General features: G+C 36.9%; 1 protein-coding gene across 17 annotated transcripts in view; it reads right to left on the bottom strand.

Moving 5' to 3' along the window:
* Window positions 1–23469, bottom strand: part of ADAM22 (ADAM metallopeptidase domain 22) — a 235815-nt gene that overhangs the window by 88735 nt on the left and 123611 nt on the right. For all 17 annotated transcript variants that reach the window (XM_057550145.1, XM_057550144.1, XM_028163814.2 and 14 more), the window contains exon 4: window positions 21707–21773. In XM_057550145.1, the coding sequence (XP_057406128.1) occupies window positions 21707–21773 (67 nt within the window). The remainder of the gene's footprint in view (window positions 1–21706; window positions 21774–23469) is intronic.

Raw genomic sequence — 23469 nt, 5'->3', positions numbered from 1 at the left:
CTCAGGCTGTACTCCAACCCAATTAAATCATACTCTCTGGAGACAGGACGCAGGCCTCAGCATCTTTTTAAGTGCTCCAGATGATTCAATGAAGCTACAGTGTCTGAGAATCCCTGCCCTAAAGAAATATCGCTCAACAGCAGGGGTTCTCAAAACTGACTATCAGAATCACTGTGACTCCCAGAATCACCCACTGGTTCCCAGGCATTCCCCCAGACCTACTGGATCCAAATCTCCAAGGAGAGAGGGCTCTAGGCTTTTTAGGGTTGCAAAAAGTTCCCAGGCTGATTTTGATGATCATATTTGGAATTATTAACCTAAAAATATTCAACCCAATACCAAATCATCCCCAGGGAGAGGGCACCAGAAAGACTGAGATCTTTCAGAGAATGAAAGTGTATGCCATATCCTGGGCATTCTGCTTGGTGATGAATATACTATTTCATGATGACTGATGAAGTGAATATTAATTTTTCCATTTCACAAGTGAGAAAATGTAGATTTAAAGTGAGCCTTCACACCCAGGTACGCCTGATGCAGAGTCAAGTCTCTTTACATTGGTGGTTCTCAAAGAGTGGTGTCCAGCCCCAAAGCATCAGCTTATTAGAAATGCAAATTCTTAAGCCTCTCCCCAGACATACTCAATCAGAGGCTCTGGAAGCTCTCCAGTGACTTCCAGGCACTCAAAATTTAAGAAAAACTGCTTTTTGCTACATTTGCCTTTGCATTTTAAAGCTCCTCATTTGCTGAGCTCTCTGAAATCCTACACTAGTTCCTGAGCAGAGTCTAACTGAAGCATAAAAGATATAAACAGCCATAGCTCTTCTCCACTTCTTCTCATTTTCTCCCAAAGCCAGCTGGTTTTATCAGAAACAGAATTGAGGGTAAAAGGTGAAATAAGAATACGTGAGGGACTTCCCTGGTGGCGCAGTGGATAAGACTGTGCACTCCCAATGCAGGGGGCCCAGGTTCGATCCCTGGTCAGGGAACTAGACCTCATATGCATGCCACAATTAAGAGTTTGCGTGCCACAACTAAGAAGCCCACCTGCTGCAACTAAGACCCGGTGCAACCAACCAAATAAATAAAAATATTAAAAAAAGATTATGTGAGAATTTTACCATGTACAGAGCCAGGAAGAGCAGAGCTATTCTTTGTAGGTGCTGGTAAGAGGGTACCATACAGGATGCTTTGGCCAGAACTCAAGGGACTAGAGCAATCAACGTCCCATTAGCCTGGAACTAAGGGGTCTCCCAGGATGCAGGTCATTCAGTGTTCCATCCAAGAAAGTCACAGGCAAAAATCAGTGTGAGTTTGGTCACCCCAAAAGGGACAGGGTTACTGCAGACACTTCCAGACCAAAACACTGGCCTGTAACCCTTGTGATCCTGCTCTGCTCCCTGAGTCATAGCTCTCTCCCCCTCTGTGGGCACCAGTCCCAGGACTGGCTTCTGCCCTGCAGATCGGGGTTCATGCCAGTCATCCTCGTCCATAAGTGAGACCCTTGCTCACTCTAGAAGTTCGCCACCCAGGGTGCACATTAGTGTCACATTACTGTCACAAGGGAAGTATTTTTTAAAAAAGATCAAGCCTTATTCCATGCCAATTATATCAGGACCTCTAGGGATGGAACCTGAACATTATTTTAAACTGCCCAGATGATTCCAACATGCTGCCTTAGGTTGAGAAGCTATGCTCTAGGCAATTTCCCCTTTGCAGGAACTGAAGACCTGTCCCTGAACTCTACTGCACCCTAAATTTCTCCCAGGCATGTGCACTGGCTAGACTTCTGTTTGTGGCTGCATGGCTGGAATCTGTTCTGCCAGGCATTTGTCTACAATAGCCTCTTCCCAATTTCCTCCTGATTGGCACTGACATGACGTGCCTCTCCCTCCCAATAGTGAGAAATGACATTTTAAAGTCAGGAATATTCCGAGTCTCCCTAGGGTCATCTGCATCAAGGAAATTCCTAGAAAAGCTAAATCTTATTTTGGAGAGGATCCAGCAACCTACCCTGATTAAAATGTATAACCTGGAATTATATAGAATCAGATGGGATTCATAAAAGGGACATAAGTTAAACATTTGTTCAGTTACAGAATGTAAGGTTATCTGATTCTACAGGCTCTCCAAGGAAAATAGAGAGAAAAGCAATCTCATCTTATTTTACAGTAAATTAAATTAAATAAAGCTATCACATGGTCGATAATCCATGGATCTATACTATGCATGTCAAAATCTTTACCAGTTCATGCCAAAATAAGAAAAATAAGGGCAATTCAGTCAGTTTTTCATAAAGCTAAATGCATTTAATTTTCATACAACTGTCCTTTGTTTTGAGATTTATTCTTGCCTTCTCTTTATTAAAATTATCCATTTATAATTTTTTTTTAATTATTTATTTATTTATTTATTTATTTTTGGCTGTGTTGGGTCTTCGTTTCTGTGCGAGGGCTCTCTCTAGTTGCGGCAAGCGGGGGCCACTCTTCATCGCGGTGCGCGGGTCTCTCACCATCGCGGGCTCTCTTGTTGCGGAGCACAGGCTCCAGACGCGCAGGCTCAGTAGTTGTGGCTCACGGGCCCAGTTGCCCCGCAGCATGTGGGATCCTCCCAGACCAGGGCTCGAACCCATGTCCCCTTCACCAGCAGGCAGACTCCCAACCACTGCGCCACCAGGGAAGCCCCCATTTTTAATTTTTAATAGGTTTTTTTATTTTGAAATAATTGTAGATTCACAGAAAAGTTGCAAAGATGGTACAGAGAGTTCTAGTATATCTATCACTCAGTTTCTCCCGTTGTTAACATCTTACATCACCTGAGTACATTTGTCAAAACTAAAAGACTGACATCAGAATGTTACCGATTACTAGGCTCTGAACATTTAGATTTCACTAGTGTTTCCATTAACTTCCTCTTTCTGTTCCAGGATCCAGTCCAGGTTACCATATTGCATTAGTTGTCATAGTCATTCTTTTTTGAACTGGGAGCAATAGTAAATAGAATTTAGGTATTTTGAAGGGGCTGTTTCCATATACAGTAAAATAAAAAGATTGGCAACCCTATATTGATCTAAAATTTGTTTTGTTAGTATACTGGGCTATGAAATGCAAGTCCAGGATCAAGAGTATGAATGAATATTTCCTAGACTCTAACTTAGCACTATAGGTTTCAAAATATTTTTTTAAAAAAACTACCCTTATGTAAACAAGCTTAATTTAAACAACTTATTAAAATGTAATTTTTAATATAACCCATAGAGATAATTTCTGCAAGGTTACTCAATAACACTTTTCTATAACAATAATCTAGGACTCCTCATTGCCTGAAATTGTTCTGGACTGTCCTTTCAAGGATGTTTGCAGAGTGAAAAGCCTTTGAAGATAGAGCTATCTCCCTCTAGAGCAAAAAAGAAGCATGTTTACTTCCTATGATAAAAGATTCGAGCTTTTTTAAATTCAGAATTTCTCTAGTAACACAACATGCTGTGTGTGCAGGTGTCACCTGGCCCTTTCCTCTGTCACCCTCTGGGGATCGAGGCTCACGATACAAGCATAAGAAAATGCTGATATTCTGGCTACTTCTTTGACCCAGGATCTCCTGTCTTCTGCCAGAAGAGATGAAACTGCAACAGGCTAACTTGTTAACTTGCAAGTAGGATAAAATCTTAGACCCTCACAGTTGTTGAAAGTTGGATTTCCATTTTCCCCTGAAGATTAGGAGATTTGTGAACAGTGAGCCTCCATTCCCACATTTGCATTTTGCTGTAGGATACAAATCAGCTGCAGATAAGAATAAGATACACATTGTTCGTCTTATTACAGCTAGCCTGTCTCTCATTTATACCACTAGTTGACACCTTTGGACATTTGTGTTTGCCATCCCATTCCAGGATACAAGTGTTCAAGCAGTATCAAAATTATCACCTCATTTCAACATCTAAAGCTAAATGGTCCTTCAAAATCTCTGCACTATTTTAATACTCATCGATAAGCACTAGGATCTTGCAGCATGGTCATCCACCAAAAAACATTTTAAAAACTAAAAGGAGACAAATCTAGCTGACAAAAAAGGAAATAATTTCATTTAAAAATATGCATGGTTCCTGTTGAAGAGGAAAGATATATAAGAATATTATTGCAGCAAATATTCTTGAATATTATTGTAGCGAAAGTTTCTACAAGAAAGGAAAAAGAGACAGAACTAGAAAGCCAGCCATTGGATATAAATAAAAGTGATAAGCAAAAGAGTTTCTTATTGGAAAATGGTGAACACCACAGAAAATAGGGACCATAAATTTCTTATGAGCTCTCGAGTTTAAAAAAAAAAAAAAAAGCCCACTAGGGACGCAGTGAACTTAAAATCTATTTTTATTGTTGTGCAGGAATCTTTCCTTATACTGATTTCCCCTGGGTATTGTCAGCTGTGGAAAACAAAACATAAAAATGATGATAGTTTTCCAGGAGTTAAAGCTCACAAGTATCCTAACTGAACAATTGTTAAAGTCTTTTTGAGATGCAATCCATTTTTAAAAGTTAAAGACTTACTCCCTCTCCTCTTGTATGTAGGCTCAGGCACCTCCAGCACATGCTCTAATTGTTTTTACATTAGTTATAATCAAAATGCCTTCTGTATTCATTTCCTAGGACTCTCATAACAGATTACCAAAACCTGGGAGGCTTAAAACAACAGAAATTTATTCTCTCACAGTACTACAGATGAGAAGTCTGAAATCAAAGTGTTGGCAGAGCCATGCTCCCTCTAGACAAGAATCCTTCCTTGCTTCTTCCTAACTTCCAGTGGTTGCCAACAATTCTAAGTGTTCCTTGGCTTGGAGATGCATCCTCCAATCTCTGCCACCTTCTTCACATGGCATTCTTCCTGTGCGTCTGTCTCTGCATCTCTGTGTCTAAACTTCCCTCTTATAAGGACAGCAGTCATTGGATTAGGGCCCTCCTCTTAACTTGATCACACCTGAAAAGGCCCTGTTTGCAAAAAAGGTCACATTCACAGGTACCAGGGGACATGACTTTTGAGGGGACACTATTCAACACAGTACAATTTCTCATCTCTTTCAATGTGACCAATTGAATTTTTATATTCCTAATCTAGAGATTTTGCTTCTAAGAAGCTTGGCTCAGTGAAATAAACTGCAGGTGTCTACTACAGCAGCCCTCACCTAAAAAGATTAACCCGTATCTTAATTACCTCTAGCCAGACATTCTAGTTTCCCATAGCTTAATTTAACAATACTCATCTTATTTTACACAAATAATACAGTAAACCTGATCTTCAGTTCTTTTATTAAGTCGAACAGAGCTTCCAAAATTGCTTATTTTTAACCAGAAAATAGTCAAGAAAAATTATCTTTCAGCTGTCAGGTAATCATTTACAGACCTATTAATATAACAATGTCTGATCAGACTACGAAAACATTTTAGGTTCCCACAGAATGCTCCTCAGCAACAAATTACTGTAACGCAGAGAGGGTACTTAGCAGGTTCTCTATGTTGCAGTTCTAAATTGAGAGAATGGAAAATGAATGTGGACCACATACAGTGACTATATAATTATAAACTCATGAAATTATAACTCTTTCCAGGAAATTATTACATTACTGTATCTTTTTAACAAATAATAGACACTTAAATGTATTGCTCCGTATGAATGCTTTAGCATAAGACATGCGTATTACCTAAAACCTTCTTCTGTAGTTGGTGTTTGAATATCAATAGGAAAAAGTATAATTGTCTAGAAGACAGTTACAGAAAACGAAGGCATATTTGGCATCCCTAAAATAAAGGAAGAAAAAGATTTCTGTTCCATCTGAAAAGAATAATATTTTTGTTGTTTTCTTCTCTTCCTTTTTTGTTTTAGAAGATGTAACTATATGAGGGTTTGAGGTAAAGAAAAAAAGACATTTTTTCCCACTACCACCAAGAACGTATTCTCCTTTAATTTCACTTCCATTCTATCATCCTCCCATCCACTCTTTTTTTTGAAAAAGGAAGGATAAACAGGGAAAACTTCTAGCTGCCAAAAGAAGGCTGCATTGCAGCATCTCTCTCTCCTGTTATACTTGAACCTTAAACACTGTGCTCACGAACTCAACACTAGCATCCAGTGGTCATTCTTATTCCTCAGTGGATGATTCTGCATTAGCCCAGGATTAATTTAAAGGTACAAACAAAGGGTTGGCTTACTAAGGACGAACTTCTCAAATGATTCCTTCAGGGAGGCAAAGTAGTATTTAAGGGTTGTATCTGACAAGAAGTGATGCTAAACCTGAAAAAATTAAGTGCTTTTCTTTCAGCAATGTTTCTATGAGCACATGATTGTCATTTGCCATTTTGGGGGTATTTTCCTGTAAAATGAAGGAGGAGTTGAATTTGGTGGTCTCTAAAGTTCTTTCTGGTTCTATGATTTGCAACCTATTTTTAAAAAATCAAAGATTACCAACTTTTTATTTCTTTTAAATAATCAGGCCAACTTTCAAGGAATTAATATCTTTTACACTGCATTTACCATTAAAAAAATTAAACCAACAACAAAAGATACTCATGTGTTTGGAAAATTTTTAAATGTTACATACAAAAATTTTAAACAATTTAAAAATTATTTCTAAAATTTCAAATAATTTATGAGTCATATTAGAGTCATAGTATAAACTACAGAATATACATATTTATGGGCAGTGAAAAAATGTATGTATCAGAACTTTTAGGATGCTGCTAAAATGGTACTTAAGAATAAATTCTTCATCCCTAGATGCTGGTAGAAAAGAAAGATTGATAATGAATAAGTTAAATTTTAACTCAATGAGTTATGAAAAGAACAAAGGAGAATTTTTTTAAGTAAAAGAAAGTAGACATTAATAACAGAAGTAGAGCTCGTTCCTTGAACAAAATATATCTTAAAAAACTCAAACAAGGGCTTCCTTGGTGGCGCAGTGGTTGGGAATCCACCTGCCGATACAGGGGACACGGGTTCGAGCCCTGGTCTGGGAAGATCCCACATGCCGCGGAGCAACTGGGCCCGTGAGCCACAACTACTGAGCCTGCGCTCTTGAGCCCGCGAGCCACAGCTACTGAGCCCACGTGCCACAACTGCTGAAGCCCGCGTGCCTACAGCCTGTGCTCCGCAACAAGAGAAGCCACCTCAATGAGAGGCCCGCGCACTGCAACGAAGAGTGGCCCCCACTCACCACAACTAGAGAGGGCCCGTGCACAGCAATGAAGACCCAACGCAGCCAAAAATAAATAAATAAAATAAATAAACTTATTAAAAAAAAAAAAAAAACTCAAACAAGATTAACCAAGTAAGAGTAAAGGCACAAATAAAGTATAATAGAAATGAAACAGGAGATACTCTGATACAGAATTATCAGACTTTAAAAACCAAAAATGACTTGAAGCAAATTTAACAAAATGCTAACATGTATCTACACATGTATCTTTTACAACATTTTACAGAATTTTTAATATGTTTGAAATATTTCAAAGATACTGAAATTTTTATCATAGGTCAATTACTGGTATTTCATGACTTGAAATTTAAAACTGATTTAGAAGTGGCTCTAATATACCTTCCAAAGACAGCACGTGAATATGAGCCTCAGTACACAGGATGACCTCAGCAGCAGGTGAGCAGATGGAACACTTTTATTTTTCCTGTTTATATTCACTGCATCTTTTCATAGCAGGGGGAATAATCTGCTCTCCCAGACCTGTCCAAACTGGACTTCTCCTCACATAGCATTAGGCGAACAGGAGAAACTACCCAATTTCCTAACACGCGGCTTAATTCATTCACTTAATTTTTTTGTTCAACAAAAAAAATTGTTGAATTATTGTCTTCGAGGTACATACATTATGCTGAGAGCTAGGAACTCAGTACAAGTTCCCCTGGGAGTCTACTCTTGGAGTAACTTCTCATAGAATGTATAGTCTAGGGGCATAGAAGATTGTCTTCATATGAAGCAGAGCATGAAGAAGTGCTGTGGGTGATCCTGATGTGCTTCCTGTATCTCAAGCAGAATCAGAAACTAGCAGTAGAAGTACAGGACACCAAAGACCTAGCCAGAAATTCTTTACAAATTTCCACTTTACCTCAATAATGATTTCAACACTAATATTTATGGAGCATTTCCCATACCCAAAGCTCTGAGCTACATGTCTGTCTTTCTCATTTAACAGATGAGAAAAATGAACCATGGAAGAAATAAGTAAATTGCCCAAGGCCACATGAAAATTGATTGGCATAGTCAGGATTTGAATTTAGGTCTATCTATCCCTAACAATATCCTTGGTCTCTAAGTTTACTGCCTCCAAACTACAGATTTATCCTGGACTTAGAAACAAAAGAAATGACTGCTTCATTTACTAACACTAGTCGAGAAAAAAATTTTTTTAAATTTTTTTAAATCAGAAAGGTAGCAATGACCTCAAGAAGACAGCACTTACTCTGTCCAAAAATCAAATTGCTGTGTGGGATACCTGTTGACCCCACTCAGAATTACCCAAGAAACCACTCTGCCCTCTAAAGACAGTTAGAGGTACACTTTCAGATTTTTGAGAATATGGAGAGAAGAGAAAACAAAGGCAGAAAATAATCAATATATGAAGTCCAAAGGCATACTTGGTCTTGTTTCCATTAGGTCATACCTGATTTCTTTGGGTCGAGGCTCTGCTCAAATGTTATACTCTTGCTTTCTCTCCTTTTTTTTAAAAATTCATTTTATTGAAGTATAGTTGACTTACAATGTTGTGTTAATTTCTGCTGTACAGCAAAGTGATTCAATTATATATATATAAAATTGAAGAATTAAGAATTTCTCATATTCTTTTCCATTATGGTTTATTACAGGGTATTGAATATAGTTCCTGTGCTATACAGTAGGACCGTGTTGTTTATCCATCCTATATATAAGAGTTTGCATCTGTTAATCCCAAACTCCCAATCCATCCCTCCCCCAACCCCCTCTCCCTTGGCAACCACAAGTCTGTTCTCTATGTCTGTGAGTCTGTTTCTGTTTCGTAGATAAGTTAATTTGTGTTATATTTTAAATTCCACATATAAGTGATAATCATATAATATTTGTCTTTCTCTGTCTGGTTTACTTCACTTAGTATGATAATCTCTAGGCCCATCCATGTTGCTGAAAATGGCATTATTTCCTTCTTTTTTATGGCTGAATAATATTTCATTGTGTGTGTGTGTATATATATATATATACACATATATATATACACCTCATCTTCTTTATCCATTCATCTGTCGATGGACATTTAGGTTGTTTCCATGTCTTGGCTATTGTGAATAGTGCTGCTATGAACATAGGGGTGCATGTGTCTTTTCAAATTACAGTTTTGTCCAGATATATGCCCAGGAGTAGGATTGTTGGATCATACGGTAGCTCTATTTTTAATTTTTTGAGGAACCTCCATACTGTTTTCCATAGTAGCTGTACCAATTTACATTCCCACCAACAGTGTAGCTTCTCTCCCTCTTGTACCACTGTCTCCATTAAGTGTCTAATGTCACTTAATCTCCACATGCCTAAATTTTTAGGAGTTCCTATGGGGATAATCAAGTGCACCTACACCTTCCTCCTTTTGTACTTCATAGATGCAATGAAAAGAAAAAAATATAAAATGAGTAAAAGATATAAGCAGACACTTCACAAAAGAGTATGTACAAATGGCCAATGAACTCATTAAAAAAATGTTCAACATCATTAGAGATCAAGGAAATGTTTTTTTAAAAAAAAACCTCTAATAAAGTACCACTACACACCCACCAGAATGGATAAAATTATAGACCAACAGCACCATCACATTTTAGAGAAAATGTAGAACTTTCATGCATTGTTGATAGGGGTGTAAAATGATACAAGCACTTTAGAAAATGATTTGGAAATTACTTACAAAGTTAAACATATACTTAACCTATGATCCAGCAATTCAGTTCTTGATTATTTCCCAAGGTAAATGAAAATATATGTCCACGAAACAACTTGTACAAGAATGTTCATGTAGGGTTATTTATAATAGTAAAAAGATAGAAGCAATCCAAATATCTATCAACAATGAATAGTATATTCATATTATAGAACACTACTAATCTATAAAGAGGAATAAACTACTGATATAAGAAACAACATGAATGAATCTCAAAAAAATTATGCTTAGTGAAAGAAGTTAAATCTTTCAACTTAAAATCCATCAGAAGCTTCCAGTCACCTATGGGATAAAGTGAAAACTGCTCTGCATAACAGGCAAAGGCCTCCATTATCAGGTTCCAGCTTTATCTATCTCCACTTCTCTTAGCACTCCTGAGGTTTCAGCAATACTATATATATTTCAGGAGTTTGTAAAGTCTTCTGTAAAGATAGTAAATATTTTAGACATTTCAGGCTGTATGATCTCTATCACAAATACTCAACTCTGCCACTAAAGTGCACAAGGTGCCATTGACAATAAGTAAAGATAATGTGTTTCAATAAAACTTTATTTACAAAAAAAAAAAAAAAGAAAAGTTTACTATGATAAAACATCAACTGGAAATCTAATCAATTACTCCCAAACATGGCTGAAAACACCCAAACTACTCAATACCAAGGTACTAATTCTCTGGTCTTTATTACCTGTTCTTATTTTTATAGTGGCCACTTATTCACCAGAAAATAAGAATTTTTTATAAATGAAAAAGAAAATAATACTAGTTTGGGACAACACCCAGGGAATAATTTGTGATTTTTTTTGCGGGGGGTGCTTCAAACTAGTTTCAAACTCGTCAAAAACAACATTTCCGCAATTTCCTGCTCAATCATAGTTCACTCTAATTTCAAAAAATTTTCTGACAGTATATTTGTATAAGACATTATATAATACAAAGATTAGTTCTGTAATTAGAATTAAAATAGGATCAATATTCTATTATAAAATAGTTAATTGGCTCCATATAGAGAAATACTATTAGTGCTACTTCAAATGTTTTTAAATTTATGGCTGAACATGTCTTTTTAAGCTTATAGATAACATCTTGAATATTAACAGATGAAATAATTCTTTAGATATTTAACTGAAAAAAATCTTACACTGGAAAGAAAATAAAGAGGACTTCCTACTGAAATAGGTTACAGAGCTTAGAAACAGAACTCATGCTGACACCAGCTGTCACATTCCATTTCTCCTTACCCCCAGCACTAAGATACCTGACCTGTATAAACTGGTAATGGGCCAATATATTTTCTTCAGGCTACAGAGTCAAGACTACTTGCAATCTTAACAATGCCATTAAGGCAGCTGATGCATTATTCATGATGATGGACCTAGAGCAGCCTTGCTTTGGTCCCAAGGGAAAGCGAAATTTACTTAATCCCCAAAGAATTTTTTCCAATAATACAAAGAGAACTAAATCATGAAAGCTGAGACCTCCCTGAAACCACACTGATTACAAGATGGTAGAGGAACATATGTCTGCACAAGCCTGCCAGGGGAAAAATGCAGTGTTCAGCTCATCAAAAAAATGCTAAATAGATGACCGGCAGCAGATAAAAAGTAAAGTTAGGAGACATACCTGGAATAACTGTTGCATGTGAGGAAGAAACAAACATTTTATCAGTTTGTTTATGAGATTTGTGCAGATCTTTTACTCTCTTCCCTGGGTGTGCTGGGGGGGAGGGGCGGGGAAGGAAGGGGGACAGGCATTTTGAAGCACCTTGGCAGGGTTACAACCAAATATCTTCTAGTCTTTTGGCAGAAGGATGACATGTTTCAGCTTCGCTACTCTTGTCCATAAAACTTCACATTTCCTACACACGCAGACAAATGTACACATAAGCGTACGATGGGCATTAGAATTGAGCCATGTGTTTGCCATGTGCAGGATGGCCACATATTTCATATGGCTACAGTTTAAAAGCCACAGAAATTCCCTCTACTGAACAATACTCAGTCTAACTTCTAAGGAGTACACAGAAGAGCTAAAAATAAACTTCAAGAGAAAACAGTTGAAAAAACAGGGCTTCCTTACAAGGCATTTATTTTTCTTTAGGATAATGGAAATTTTATGTTTAGAATAAAAGAGACTCACCTGAACCAAACAGTTACATCTTCAATTCATGTCTTACTAAAACATCTACTAAGGAAGATGTAATTGCAAACAGTAAAATGAAGTGCTGTAATTTAAATATTTGCATTTCGATTCCTCTGCTACTATAATTATTGGTTTCCATAGAGAAGATAGACTATAGTGGATATTAGCATGTATTCCGGCACCAGGCTGCTTGGCTACAAATTCCTGGGCAAGTTAGTTAAACTTTATGTGCTTAGTTTCCTCATCTGCAAAATGAGGATATAAATGGTACTACTGCGGGATTAAATGACATAAAATATGTAAAACACTTATTAGACTAGTGCCTGGAACATAGTAAGTACCATACAAATGTTTGCTATTTCTCCAACTGCTACTAGTAATTCTACTCTTATGACTCCTCAGTCCAGTTACAAGTGGTGATCCCATCAAAAATATGAACATTATTCAAAGAGGTAGAGATTGTAAAAAATGGGAAATCCAGGATGGTAAAATGAACACTTACGGGTATAATAATTATTTATTTGCAAAAATACAAAATTTTGAGAATGATATAAAGTCATTAGAGCAAGTCATTATATTTTAAAATTCAGTTAAAGTGAGTGTTTCATTAGCTGGAGAGAACATGCCACCAATAGTCTCAAGGAAGCAAAATGAGTTTGGCTTTGTGAGAAGTGGTTAACTCTTCCAAGTGACTAGCATTAAACCACTGGCAGCTGTTATTTGCCTCTAAGATAAGATGTAGCCTTGGAGTTAATAGATAGCAAATGAAAGCCTAGTCTTCCCACAGTACAGTAAGACAGTAACATATGGTAATTATCAATCAATGAAAGCAGCTCACTAGGACTCCCATACATCAACCATCAAATATATGGTTTTTCCGCTATACTTTTGTTCAGCATTTAAAATACTTTATAATACTTTTGTGAGGATATCATGGCTCTTGCAATAGTAACAGAGAAAATTAATGAATCCTCCTTCTGATATAATTCACCACTTAAAAATGAAAGTATTTAAAACTGGGCAGCAGCTCAAACCCAGAGGACCCAAAGGACAAGGTTTCCTGGGCTGGTCATCTCTAAATTAGAAGATCCTGGAATTGAATCCCACCATCCCTAAAATTCAATTCAATATTTTTTAATCAAATTACTAGAAGATTAACCCTATTTGTATATTTATTTTTTAGAAAGTCTAGATCTCATTCTTGTAGGATTCTTATATCCTGAGGTTTAAGAAAAATCATTTACGTCAGCAGTTAGGAGCTAACGAAGTCATTAAATATAATAAAATTTAAAACTAGCTACAGCTAATAAGTAAGTATTTGTGTATAAGGAAAATACATTGATCAATATTTTTTAATCATTCTAATTTTATTACTAGTCATACTGATGTTAAGTCATGGCTAAACTGTTTCAGAGAATGGACTTAAGACATTTCTCCAAGTCATCTAATTTTAAAATGTGTATATTTGTGGTTAATTTGATTTTTAGTAGTGTAAAAAGATATCATGTCCATAGCTATGACATCTGAAATTTTCGCTCTGGCAAAAGAACCTGTGTGAGGTACCTGCATGCCCATCCCACAACCTGTGTCACCTGCATCTGAAGTTTTCCTTCATCCGGCACCAGAGGTTCTGCTCTCAGAGTTTAGGCTCAGTGCTGTGAGTCCTGAACCTAAATCTCTCAGAAAGTGCAGCAGAAGAACACAAATACAGATTCTAACATATGGGTAGTTGCATCTGCCAAACATTCCTATCATTGCAGCAGGATCCCCTCAAAGAACCAACTAAAGATCCTTAATTGGGGCTTACCTGGTGGCACAGTGGTTAAGAATCCATCTGCCAATGCAGGAGACACAGGTTCGAACCCTGGTCTAGGGAAGATACCACATGCTGCGGAGCAACTAAGCCTGGGCGCTGCAACTACTGAGCCCACGTGCCACAACCACTGAAGCCTGCGTGCCTAGAGCCCGTGCTCCGCAACAGAAGCCACCGCAATGAGAAGCCTGCGCACCACAACGAAGAGTAACCCCCGCTCTCCGCAACGAGAGAAAGCTGGCGCGTAGCAACGAAGACCCAATTCAGCCGAAAATAAATAAATAAAAAAAAAATAAATTTTTTTTAAAAGACACCTTAAGAAACATTATTCTTTTAACACATTGTGCACATTTGAAGTATTCAAGTATTGAGAATTACGATCCTCATGGAGAAATCTAGAAAACAGTATGAGAAAGTGTGAATACAATTCAAGATCACAAGCAATTTTCTATGGATGATTTTTAGGTTTATAGAAGCTAGAAAGTTAGCATGAGCCAGGAAGGTATCTGTTGTCCTGACAGTCAGCATACATAAATTTTTCTAAGTGATTTCTTATAGCTGTCCTCCACTAGTATTTTTTGATTGTTATTGACACATTCATTGTGGAAGACAAAAAAATTAAGGTGGGATTTAAAAAAAAACAAAGGTATATCTTTTTTTAAGAAAATAGAATTGAACTGGAAATCTGACTTAGAAAAATGAATGCAAAAGGAATTTGCATTCCTAGAGAGTCTACTGGTAGCACAACCACCTGCTGGGAGATGATATTGTGCTGACCTAAAAATCTTTCATGGACCTCCAACCTCAGGGAGGGGAGACGGATGTGACCACCAGGAGAAAAACTATCTTGTAAAAAACACTCAGGCTTTCTCCTTGCTTCTATATAAACATCCTCGATACTCTGTTTCCAGAAGTGACTGTGGCCATTTCAGTTTGCCTAAACAATGTTTTTTAAGGAAAATTACACCAGCATTCCATCAGAGTAAAAGGTTCTCTAGAGTCACAATAACCTCTCCCACCCATTAAGCAGACACTTTCTTCCCTGACACCTGCCCTCCAACACATAACACTCTCTCCAATTCCTTCACCCATTTCCAGACTTCAACCTTGACCCTTTGCTTTTGCCTTCTTATCCATCTTCTTACTGCCACTATGGACATAATTAAGACTTTGAGACAATGATCCTTCAGTGCACTCAATTCAATTAAGTGATGGGTAGTAACCAGTTAAGTGCCAGTTAAAAGTCAATACTGGAAAATGCGTGTCTCTATATATCCATCCTTAACGATTGGTATCCTGATTCAAGGACGAGTTGGGAGTGCTCACATACAGTTTAGAAATAATTTGAACTAATAAAAAAAAGACACTCAGCAGCTATTACTTTTGATTATTACCATAACAGATCAAATAATTTAACCAAAAAAACACTATCAGAACTAATAATGTTGATGACTGGTCATGATCTTTCATTGGTAATAATACAATTAATCATATCTCTACCAAGATGTCTATTTTTACTTTTTGACTCCAAGGAAATCCACTTGCTCCCCCATCCGTACATATTTAGAGGATTTACCATTCGTCTCCTAGTGTTCTAAAACTCCTACTATGGGTATTTTCCTGAGATATGAAAAATAAAACAGACTTTGTACTAGAGTGTGTCTTTACCATTTTTGCCCAAGGCAACTGACGTTATCAAAAAGCTACCCAACTGCATAACCAAATTTAAGAGGGATACCTAAAGGCTCTTCACTTAGACCACCATTTCAGTTTAAAGAGAAGACTGTAAAGGAGTAATTGTTAGGGACCTCCAAAAACTGAGATATATATATAATAAGTCTATGTAAAATACCTATCAATTTGTATAGCTATCCTATTTTACATACTGTAGAATATATATAGATAATATGGTATAAGAGTCAGCTCTGGAGTTAGATAACCTAAATTCAAACTGCAGTTATACCCCTCCTTACTGTGCTACTTTCAGCAAGTTATGTAACCTCTCTATACCTCAGTTTCCTGTCAAGTGGGATAATAGTTATATTTATAATCAGAGGTTGTTTTGAGGATTGAATATATGTAAATTCATACGCCTGTCACATCATGAACAATAAATGTTAGTGATTACTATTATTAGGATTATAATACTGATTAACCAGAGCCTATATAAAGGGAGACTTAGACTGACCAGCATATTGGCATTTGTCAGCTTCAAGATAAAAAAGTTAGCTAACAATAGAACAACAAACTGCATGGTTTAGACTCATTCGCTGCTACTCATCAATTTCAGTTTCCTTTGTCTTAAGAAGCCAGAACCATAGTTGGCCACAATCAAAGTAAAAAGATTCTGTTCCCAGGGTATTCCGATTAATAGAGGTTTTATGTTTAAATTCTTTTTAAAGTTTATGTCAAACACACAAAAGTTCTCCCTAAACTAAGGGGCAAATTTCAAATTTAGTTTTTAAATGATTTGGAAATAAATGCAAGTGAAAGATGATATTAATATGTTTTATTAAAGGAACAAATTAAAAGTATCTATTATGTTTTTTCTGCTTAAAGCCTTTCTTTGTAATCTTCAGGTTAAAAAAAAAAGGCTTAGATAGAACTTCAAGATCAGAATTATGCACCTCTATGATCAGAATAAAACGGCCTTCCATGAGACATAGAATGTCTTGCAGATAATACAAATCATTATCTTAAGGAAAGATCACTAAAATATATTTCCTTTTACTGTAAATATAAAATTGCAATCAAGAGCAAAATCCAGACTGTGAGAGACTGTATAAGATAAACAACCTGATTTCTTCAACAAATATCAATAAATTGTAAGGAAGAATAAAAAGAGAAAGATAAGCGGAAACCAATGGATTAAAGGAGACTTTTTAAAACTTAGTAAAAAAAAAAAAAACCCTAAACACACAAAACTAAACTCTAGGACACACTTGGGTGATAAAACTATAAACAAAAGTAAGGAAAAAATAACCACAAAAGTCAGGATAGTGTTTACATGTCTTACAAGAAGAGGAGGGAGGGACCTGGGCTTGGGAAGCAGCACATGGAAAAGTGGGCCAAGGTCTATTTCTTAAATTGGATAGTGGTTATTGGGTGTTCACCCTTTAGTCATTTTTGTGTCAGTGTTATATTTTACAATTAAAAAGATTTTAAAAATAAAATTGCAATTTGAAAGATTCACCAAAGTAGTTAAGTATTTTTTTTCATGAAAATGTCTTCCTTTTCCCACACACATACTCACACCCTTAAATCAAATGCATTGCACCTGAATTTTCACAAATAAAGTTTCCATGACACCTGAGCAGAGTCATATACCAGACTGGTTTCTAGCCATTGTTTAAATCAGACTTGATAATTATTTTGATTTTAATTTTGCATCCTCAAGATCAATATGACTGGGCTTCCCTGGTGGTGCAGTGGTTAAGAATCTGCCTGCCACTGCAGGGGACACGGGTTCGAGCCCTGGACTGGGAAGATACCACATGCCGCGGAGCAACTAAGTCCATGTGCCACAACTACTGAGCCTGTGCTCTACAGCCCTTGAGCCACAACTACTGAGCCTGCGTGCCACAACTACTAAAGCCCGCGCGCGCCTAGAGCCCGTGCTCCGCAACAAGAGAAGCCACTGCAGTGAGAAGCCCATGCACCACAACGCAGAGTAGCCCCCGACTCGCCCCAACTAGAGAAAAGCCTGTGCGCAGCAACAAAGACCCAACACAGCCAAAAATAAATAAATAAAATAAATAAATTTATATGAAAAAAAGATCAATATGATTATGTTTGTGCCAACTGACAAAAACAAAAAGTTCTTACCTACAGTTTTGCTTTGATCCCATATACCCTTTCAAACACTTCAATGCCAGGAGAAAAGCCAATTTAGAAAAAAATTCATAGGCCTCTTAGGGAAGGTGCTATGGGCTGAATTTTATATTGTATTCCCCTAAAATTCGTGTGTTGAAGTCCTAACCCCTAGTACCTCAGATTATAACTATATTTGGAGATAGAGTTTTTCAAGAGGTAATTAAGTTCAAATGAGGTCATTAGGGTGGGCCCTGATCCAATACGACTGGACTGGTGTCCTTATAAGAAGAAATTAGGATACAGATACACACACAGAGAAGATCATGTGAAGACACAGAGAGAAGACAGCCATCTGTAAGCCAAAGAGAGAGGCTTAAAGAAACCAACCCTGTTGACACCTTGATCTTGGACTTCTAGCCTCCAGAACTGTGATAAAATAAAATAAATTTCTCTGTTCAAGCCACCCTGTCTATGGGACTTTGTTATGGCAGCCCAAGCAAACTAATGTAGAAGGTAAAAGAGGAATAAAATATTCTGGTTTTTTTTTTTAAGTAGTAGAGGGAAGAAAAAGAAAAATATGAAATGTTATAATTTTACAGTTTTATTCGACTCATAATGTATAGTAAAAAGAAAAACTTAAGAAAATTCTGAGTCATTAGTAAAGAATGGAGATCTAACAGACTCCATGTAAAAAGAAACACCCAAAGAGCTAAGCACAGAGGGCAAGACATGAGGAAACCAGCAGGAAAATAACTGGCTACTGACTTTGATTTGATGGGACAGGACTCAGCGCTTTCAATATGGTTTCTGGAAAAAACCCAGAGGAGAATTTTGAGTTTTAAATGGACTAAAAACAAATTGAGGTGATGGGTGAGATCAAAGTGGTTTTCTTAATGGGAGAAATTCCTCTGGCTCTAGGGTTTGGATGAAGTTTGGATTTACATTTCCCTGGTTGGATAGGCTTGGGAGTTAGGCAAACCATCAAGGAAGAAAATGCAATTCTCAGGCTGGAAAATCAGCAGTGGTTGTGTGGTGAAGTCCATGTTCTGGGTGTTATATATACCCATGGAGCCTAATGATCTGAGTGGACTACGCTTTGTTGATTAATATAAGTTTCTTGCAAAGGGATACTACTGTAGAGACAGCAGATAGCTATTGCTGGATCCACCCTCCAAACCTCCATGCTTACATTTGCATTTCATCATTCCACTGACAGACGTAAACGGAAATAAATAGTGAACTGCCTGTTTCCTCTCTTCTCTAATTTAGCGAAGGAATAAGATACACTCTGCATTCCAAAAAGCATCATACAAAATAGAAAATGAAATCAAACAAACAAGGATGAGATTAAAAGGAGTCCAGAGATTCTAAATCTAGTTAAATATTTTTTTCCAACTGTAAGCAAAATGGCTCCATTTTCTTATGTCATACTAAGAAGAATCCTAATATGCTTTCTGATGTAACACAGTGATATAAATCAATCAAACATTCAATTAGTCAGTTTTCAAATAAGTTTAGAATAACTTTCTAGAGGGACTGGCATAATTATTATATCTAGATCACTTGTAAAAATTAACAGAATTTGCTTTAAGTGTTTATCATTTAGAGATGTATAGATGTGTGAAGATTTATTTCCTGGGAAAAATGTCCCAATGTCTGGAATTTGCTTTTGTAGAGGAACAAAATTTGCCACCCCAAAATGTCTCTTTGGCATATGGATTATTTGGAGCTGAAAATAATCAAGACCCCAAAAGACTCAGGAAGAAACTTGGACCTTCCCTAAAACTACCCAAAGAGTGTGGTTAGAGGACCTGTTCCAGGAAGGGAGCCATCACCACAGATGACTACAGGATGAACTAGGTGTGTAGACAGGGAGGAACCTAGCAAAGTCTGTTGCTAAAACTCCTCTCTGTGTCCCATTGTCTCTATGTGGCCCAGCAAACATCTGGTTACCAAACATTTGCTTTTCCATCTCCATGTGAATTGCCTTCCCCCTCTTTGAGGTCCCAAACCACTACCCTCAACATCTTTTGTCTTTAGCTGAAGATGGTATTTAAGGTGAGGGTTTCAGCCTTTTTGGTGAATTACTCAGTTCTTGGTCTCTCCCATGTATACATGTCATCAAACTTTTGTTTGATTTTTGTCCTGTTAATCTGTCTCACGTATATTTAATTCACAGAGCAGCTAGAAGAACCTAGAAGGGCAGAGAAAAATTTCTTCCTCCTCACACTTTAAAATACTACACACACGTAGAGAGTGAAAAGATTATCAAAATGTTTATAACTATTGATGCTGGATAATGGGTATGTAGGAGTTCATTGTAGTATTCTTTTTACCTCTGTATATGTTTGAGACGTTCCATAATAAAAAGTTTTCTTTTTTTAGTTAACATATAATTGCAAAATCCAATCCCCTTCACTTGTCACTGGACGAGGACAATGTAATTTATTTTGGTTATTGATAACAGAGTTTAATTTAAATAAAAAGCTTTGTTACAGTAATACATTTAAATTGAAAAGCAGTAGACAAAAAAATAAAAAAGCAGTAGACATAAGTTTAAAGGAAAGTAACTTTAGAAAATGTTTACAATATAATGTTTACTGTTAAAAAGCAAGATACAGGGCTTCCCTGGTGGCGCAGTGGTTGAGAGTCTGCCTGCTAATGCAGGGGACACGGGTTCGAGCCCTGGTCTGGGAAGATCCCACATGCCGCGGAGCGACTGGGCCCGTGAGCCACAATTACTGAGCCTGCGCGTCTGGAGCCTGTGCTCCGCAACAAGAGAGGCCGCGACAGTGAGAGGCCCGCGCACCGCGATGAAGAGTGGCCCCCACTTGCCGCAACTAGAGAAAGCCCTCGCACAGAAACGAAGACCCAACACAGCCATAAATAAATAAATTAATTAAAAAAAAAAAAAAAGCAAGATACAATGTTGTAAATATGTATGATACCAAGTCTGTAAAATATGAAAATATAAATACATGCACAGGACAAAAAAAATACTAGAAGGAAATACAACAAAATGAAAACAAAGTTTATCTGTCAGTGATGAGTTTATGGATGATTTTTCCTTTTTTGATACATTTTTTCTCCACTAACAAGTTTTCTAAAATGAGTATAAATTAAATTAATAATCAGAAAAAGAAAGCAAATACACATATTTGCTTTCTTATATATATATATATATATATATATATATATATATATATATATATATATATGACATTATAATTCTGATAAGGCAGAATAGATAGTCTGAATGCTGTTCAGAAGAAAATAAACACTTAGCTAAAATTCTTTATACTAAACATTGGTTCTAAAGAAACTCTTGGGTGGGGTTTGGTCTCATATGCCTCAGACAACATCATCACTGATATGAAAGACACATACATTCTTATGCTTATAACTGGAGAATTTTTTTTTTTTTGTATGTAATCTTTTTCAGAACTTACCTGACAAGAACCAATATCTTGAGATTTGTCTCCAGGGATTTAAAACTCCCTGGGGCATCCCTGTTGACATAATAAGTTCATAATTTTACCAGAGAAATCTTTCCCAAATGAATGCAAAGCCAGGCACCTACCCTGGACCCAAGATTTCACCTCTTGATTCTCAGCGCTAACCTTAAAAGCAAATTTCAGAAATTATTTTCTGTGACATAATCTAAAAGAGAACTACTTGCAGTAATATTAATCCCACAAAGCATAACTCCAACAATTCCGGTAGTACAGTAAGAATTCGTTTTCTGGTAACTAAATTTTTTTCCCTAAGTCAGTGACACCCTCTCTTGATAAATTCTGAAATATAAAAACCCCAAAACTACATTGGAAGTATCACTGAAGATTAAAATCATAATCAGTACTTAAAAGATTCTCAAAAGTTTCCCCCAAGAGAAAAATTTTACTTGCTTTCACTTCCAGTCTTCCCTCCACGTTCAATACTTAAAAGATTCTCAAAAGTTTCCCCCAAGAGAAAAATTTTACTTACTTTCACTTCCACAGTCTTCCCTCCATGTTCAATGTGTCTCTCCACGTATTCAGAGGACAGCAAATCACTGCAACAGAAAGAAATGATGATGAAAGAGGACCTTGAAAATGTAAATCATTTGAAAATCACCATTAAGTTTACAACATTCCAGCTTGAATGATTCTATTTTTTGTTTTGTTTTGTTTTGGTTTTTGTTTTATAAATTTATTTATTTTATTTATTTATTTTTGGCTGCATTGGGTCTTCATTGCTGGCCGTGGGCTTTCTCTAGTTGCGGCGAGCGGGGGCTACTCTGTTGCAGTGGGCGGGCTTCTCACTGTGGTGGCTTCTCTTGTTGTAGAGCATGGGCTCTAGATGCATGGGCTCAGTAGTTGTGGCTCTCAGGCTCTAGAGTGCAGGCTCAGTAGCTGTGGTGCATGGGCTTAGTTGCTCCACAGCATGTGGGATCTTCCTGGACCAGGGATTGAACCCGTGTCCCCTGCATTGGCAGGAGGATTCTTAACCACTGCGCCACCAGGGAAGCCCAGCTTGAATGATTCTTTAATCCAGATTTTAAAACAAAAATAAAACTTTATAGGTCTCTCTCTTTCTCTCTCTCTCTCTCTCACACACACACACACACAGCCTAGTACTTGTAAAAGGATATGAGGTTAAACTGACTAAATCACCTGTCACCCCGTTGCTTAGCAGAGCTAGTTCCACCGATCTAGTTCAGCAATTCTAGGAAACTACCATTATTTTTAAGACATCTTATTCTTCCCTTTTTTACTTCAGCTTTTTTGTGTGTGAAGATTTTAATTTAAGTTTTTATTATACCTTACATCCTTCTTTGCTGTTTCTCTCCCCTAACCTTTGAATAGTGGGGTACTCCTAGGAGGCTTAGTCTCCCCACATTCCTTGGTGCTCTTTTCCTATCTCATGTATTTAAGTATTAAGATGCTGTCAACTTCTAAATATATATTTCTAATTCAGACCTTTTCTCAAATTGTAGATGTAACTGCCTACTGGACATCACTGCTTAAATATCTAATGGGCATCTCAAACTTGACATGCCAAGGCTGAATTCTCTGACCCTCACCCATTCCCCACCACCTGCTCGGCCCACAGCCTTCCACAACAGCTAACATCAACACCATCATTTCAACTGCTTTGCCGAAAACTTTGAAATTATTGACTCTTCTCACACCCCACATCCTTGCTTTAGCTTTTTATCAAACACTTTTGATTTACTACCATACTTCACCATTTCTCATATGTTACGTGTGATATTTTATCTAACAAAATATTAGTTTCCCCCACAAAAAAATTAAACAGAGGCAAAGAAAGTTAGAAGGAATGAAAAAGAATATACTTTCAGCATTTTAAAATAACCTTTTTTGAAATCTCTCCTAAACAACCACCACCTTCTTGTATAATTTTTAAATGTTTACATCATCTTAAATATACTTCTCTTTAATTCTATATAAGAGGAAAACATTTCCCCTTTAATAGAGGCACCTCAAGGCACAACTCCAATAAACAGTCTTAAAGTCTTTAAATTTTTAAAGCAGTAAAATGTAGATAAAATTCACATTAATAAATAAAAATATAAACTTCTAAATCTACCCCTCTATTAATAAACATTCACCCAACTAAAAAAACGTGTTTCACAGTGCTCTGAAGGTCACCATCCAAAATTGTCCCAATCATAAAAAAAGGTGAATTTCTAAGCACTAGAGCTACCATGATAAGCACTATGCCTACAGTTGCTTGGAATGTAAACA

The sequence above is a fragment of the Balaenoptera acutorostrata genome, chromosome 7 (assembly GCF_949987535.1).
Source record: "Balaenoptera acutorostrata chromosome 7, mBalAcu1.1, whole genome shotgun sequence".
Taxonomy (NCBI): Eukaryota; Metazoa; Chordata; class Mammalia; order Artiodactyla; family Balaenopteridae; genus Balaenoptera; species Balaenoptera acutorostrata.
This window is presented reverse-complemented; position numbering and strand designations above follow the sequence as displayed.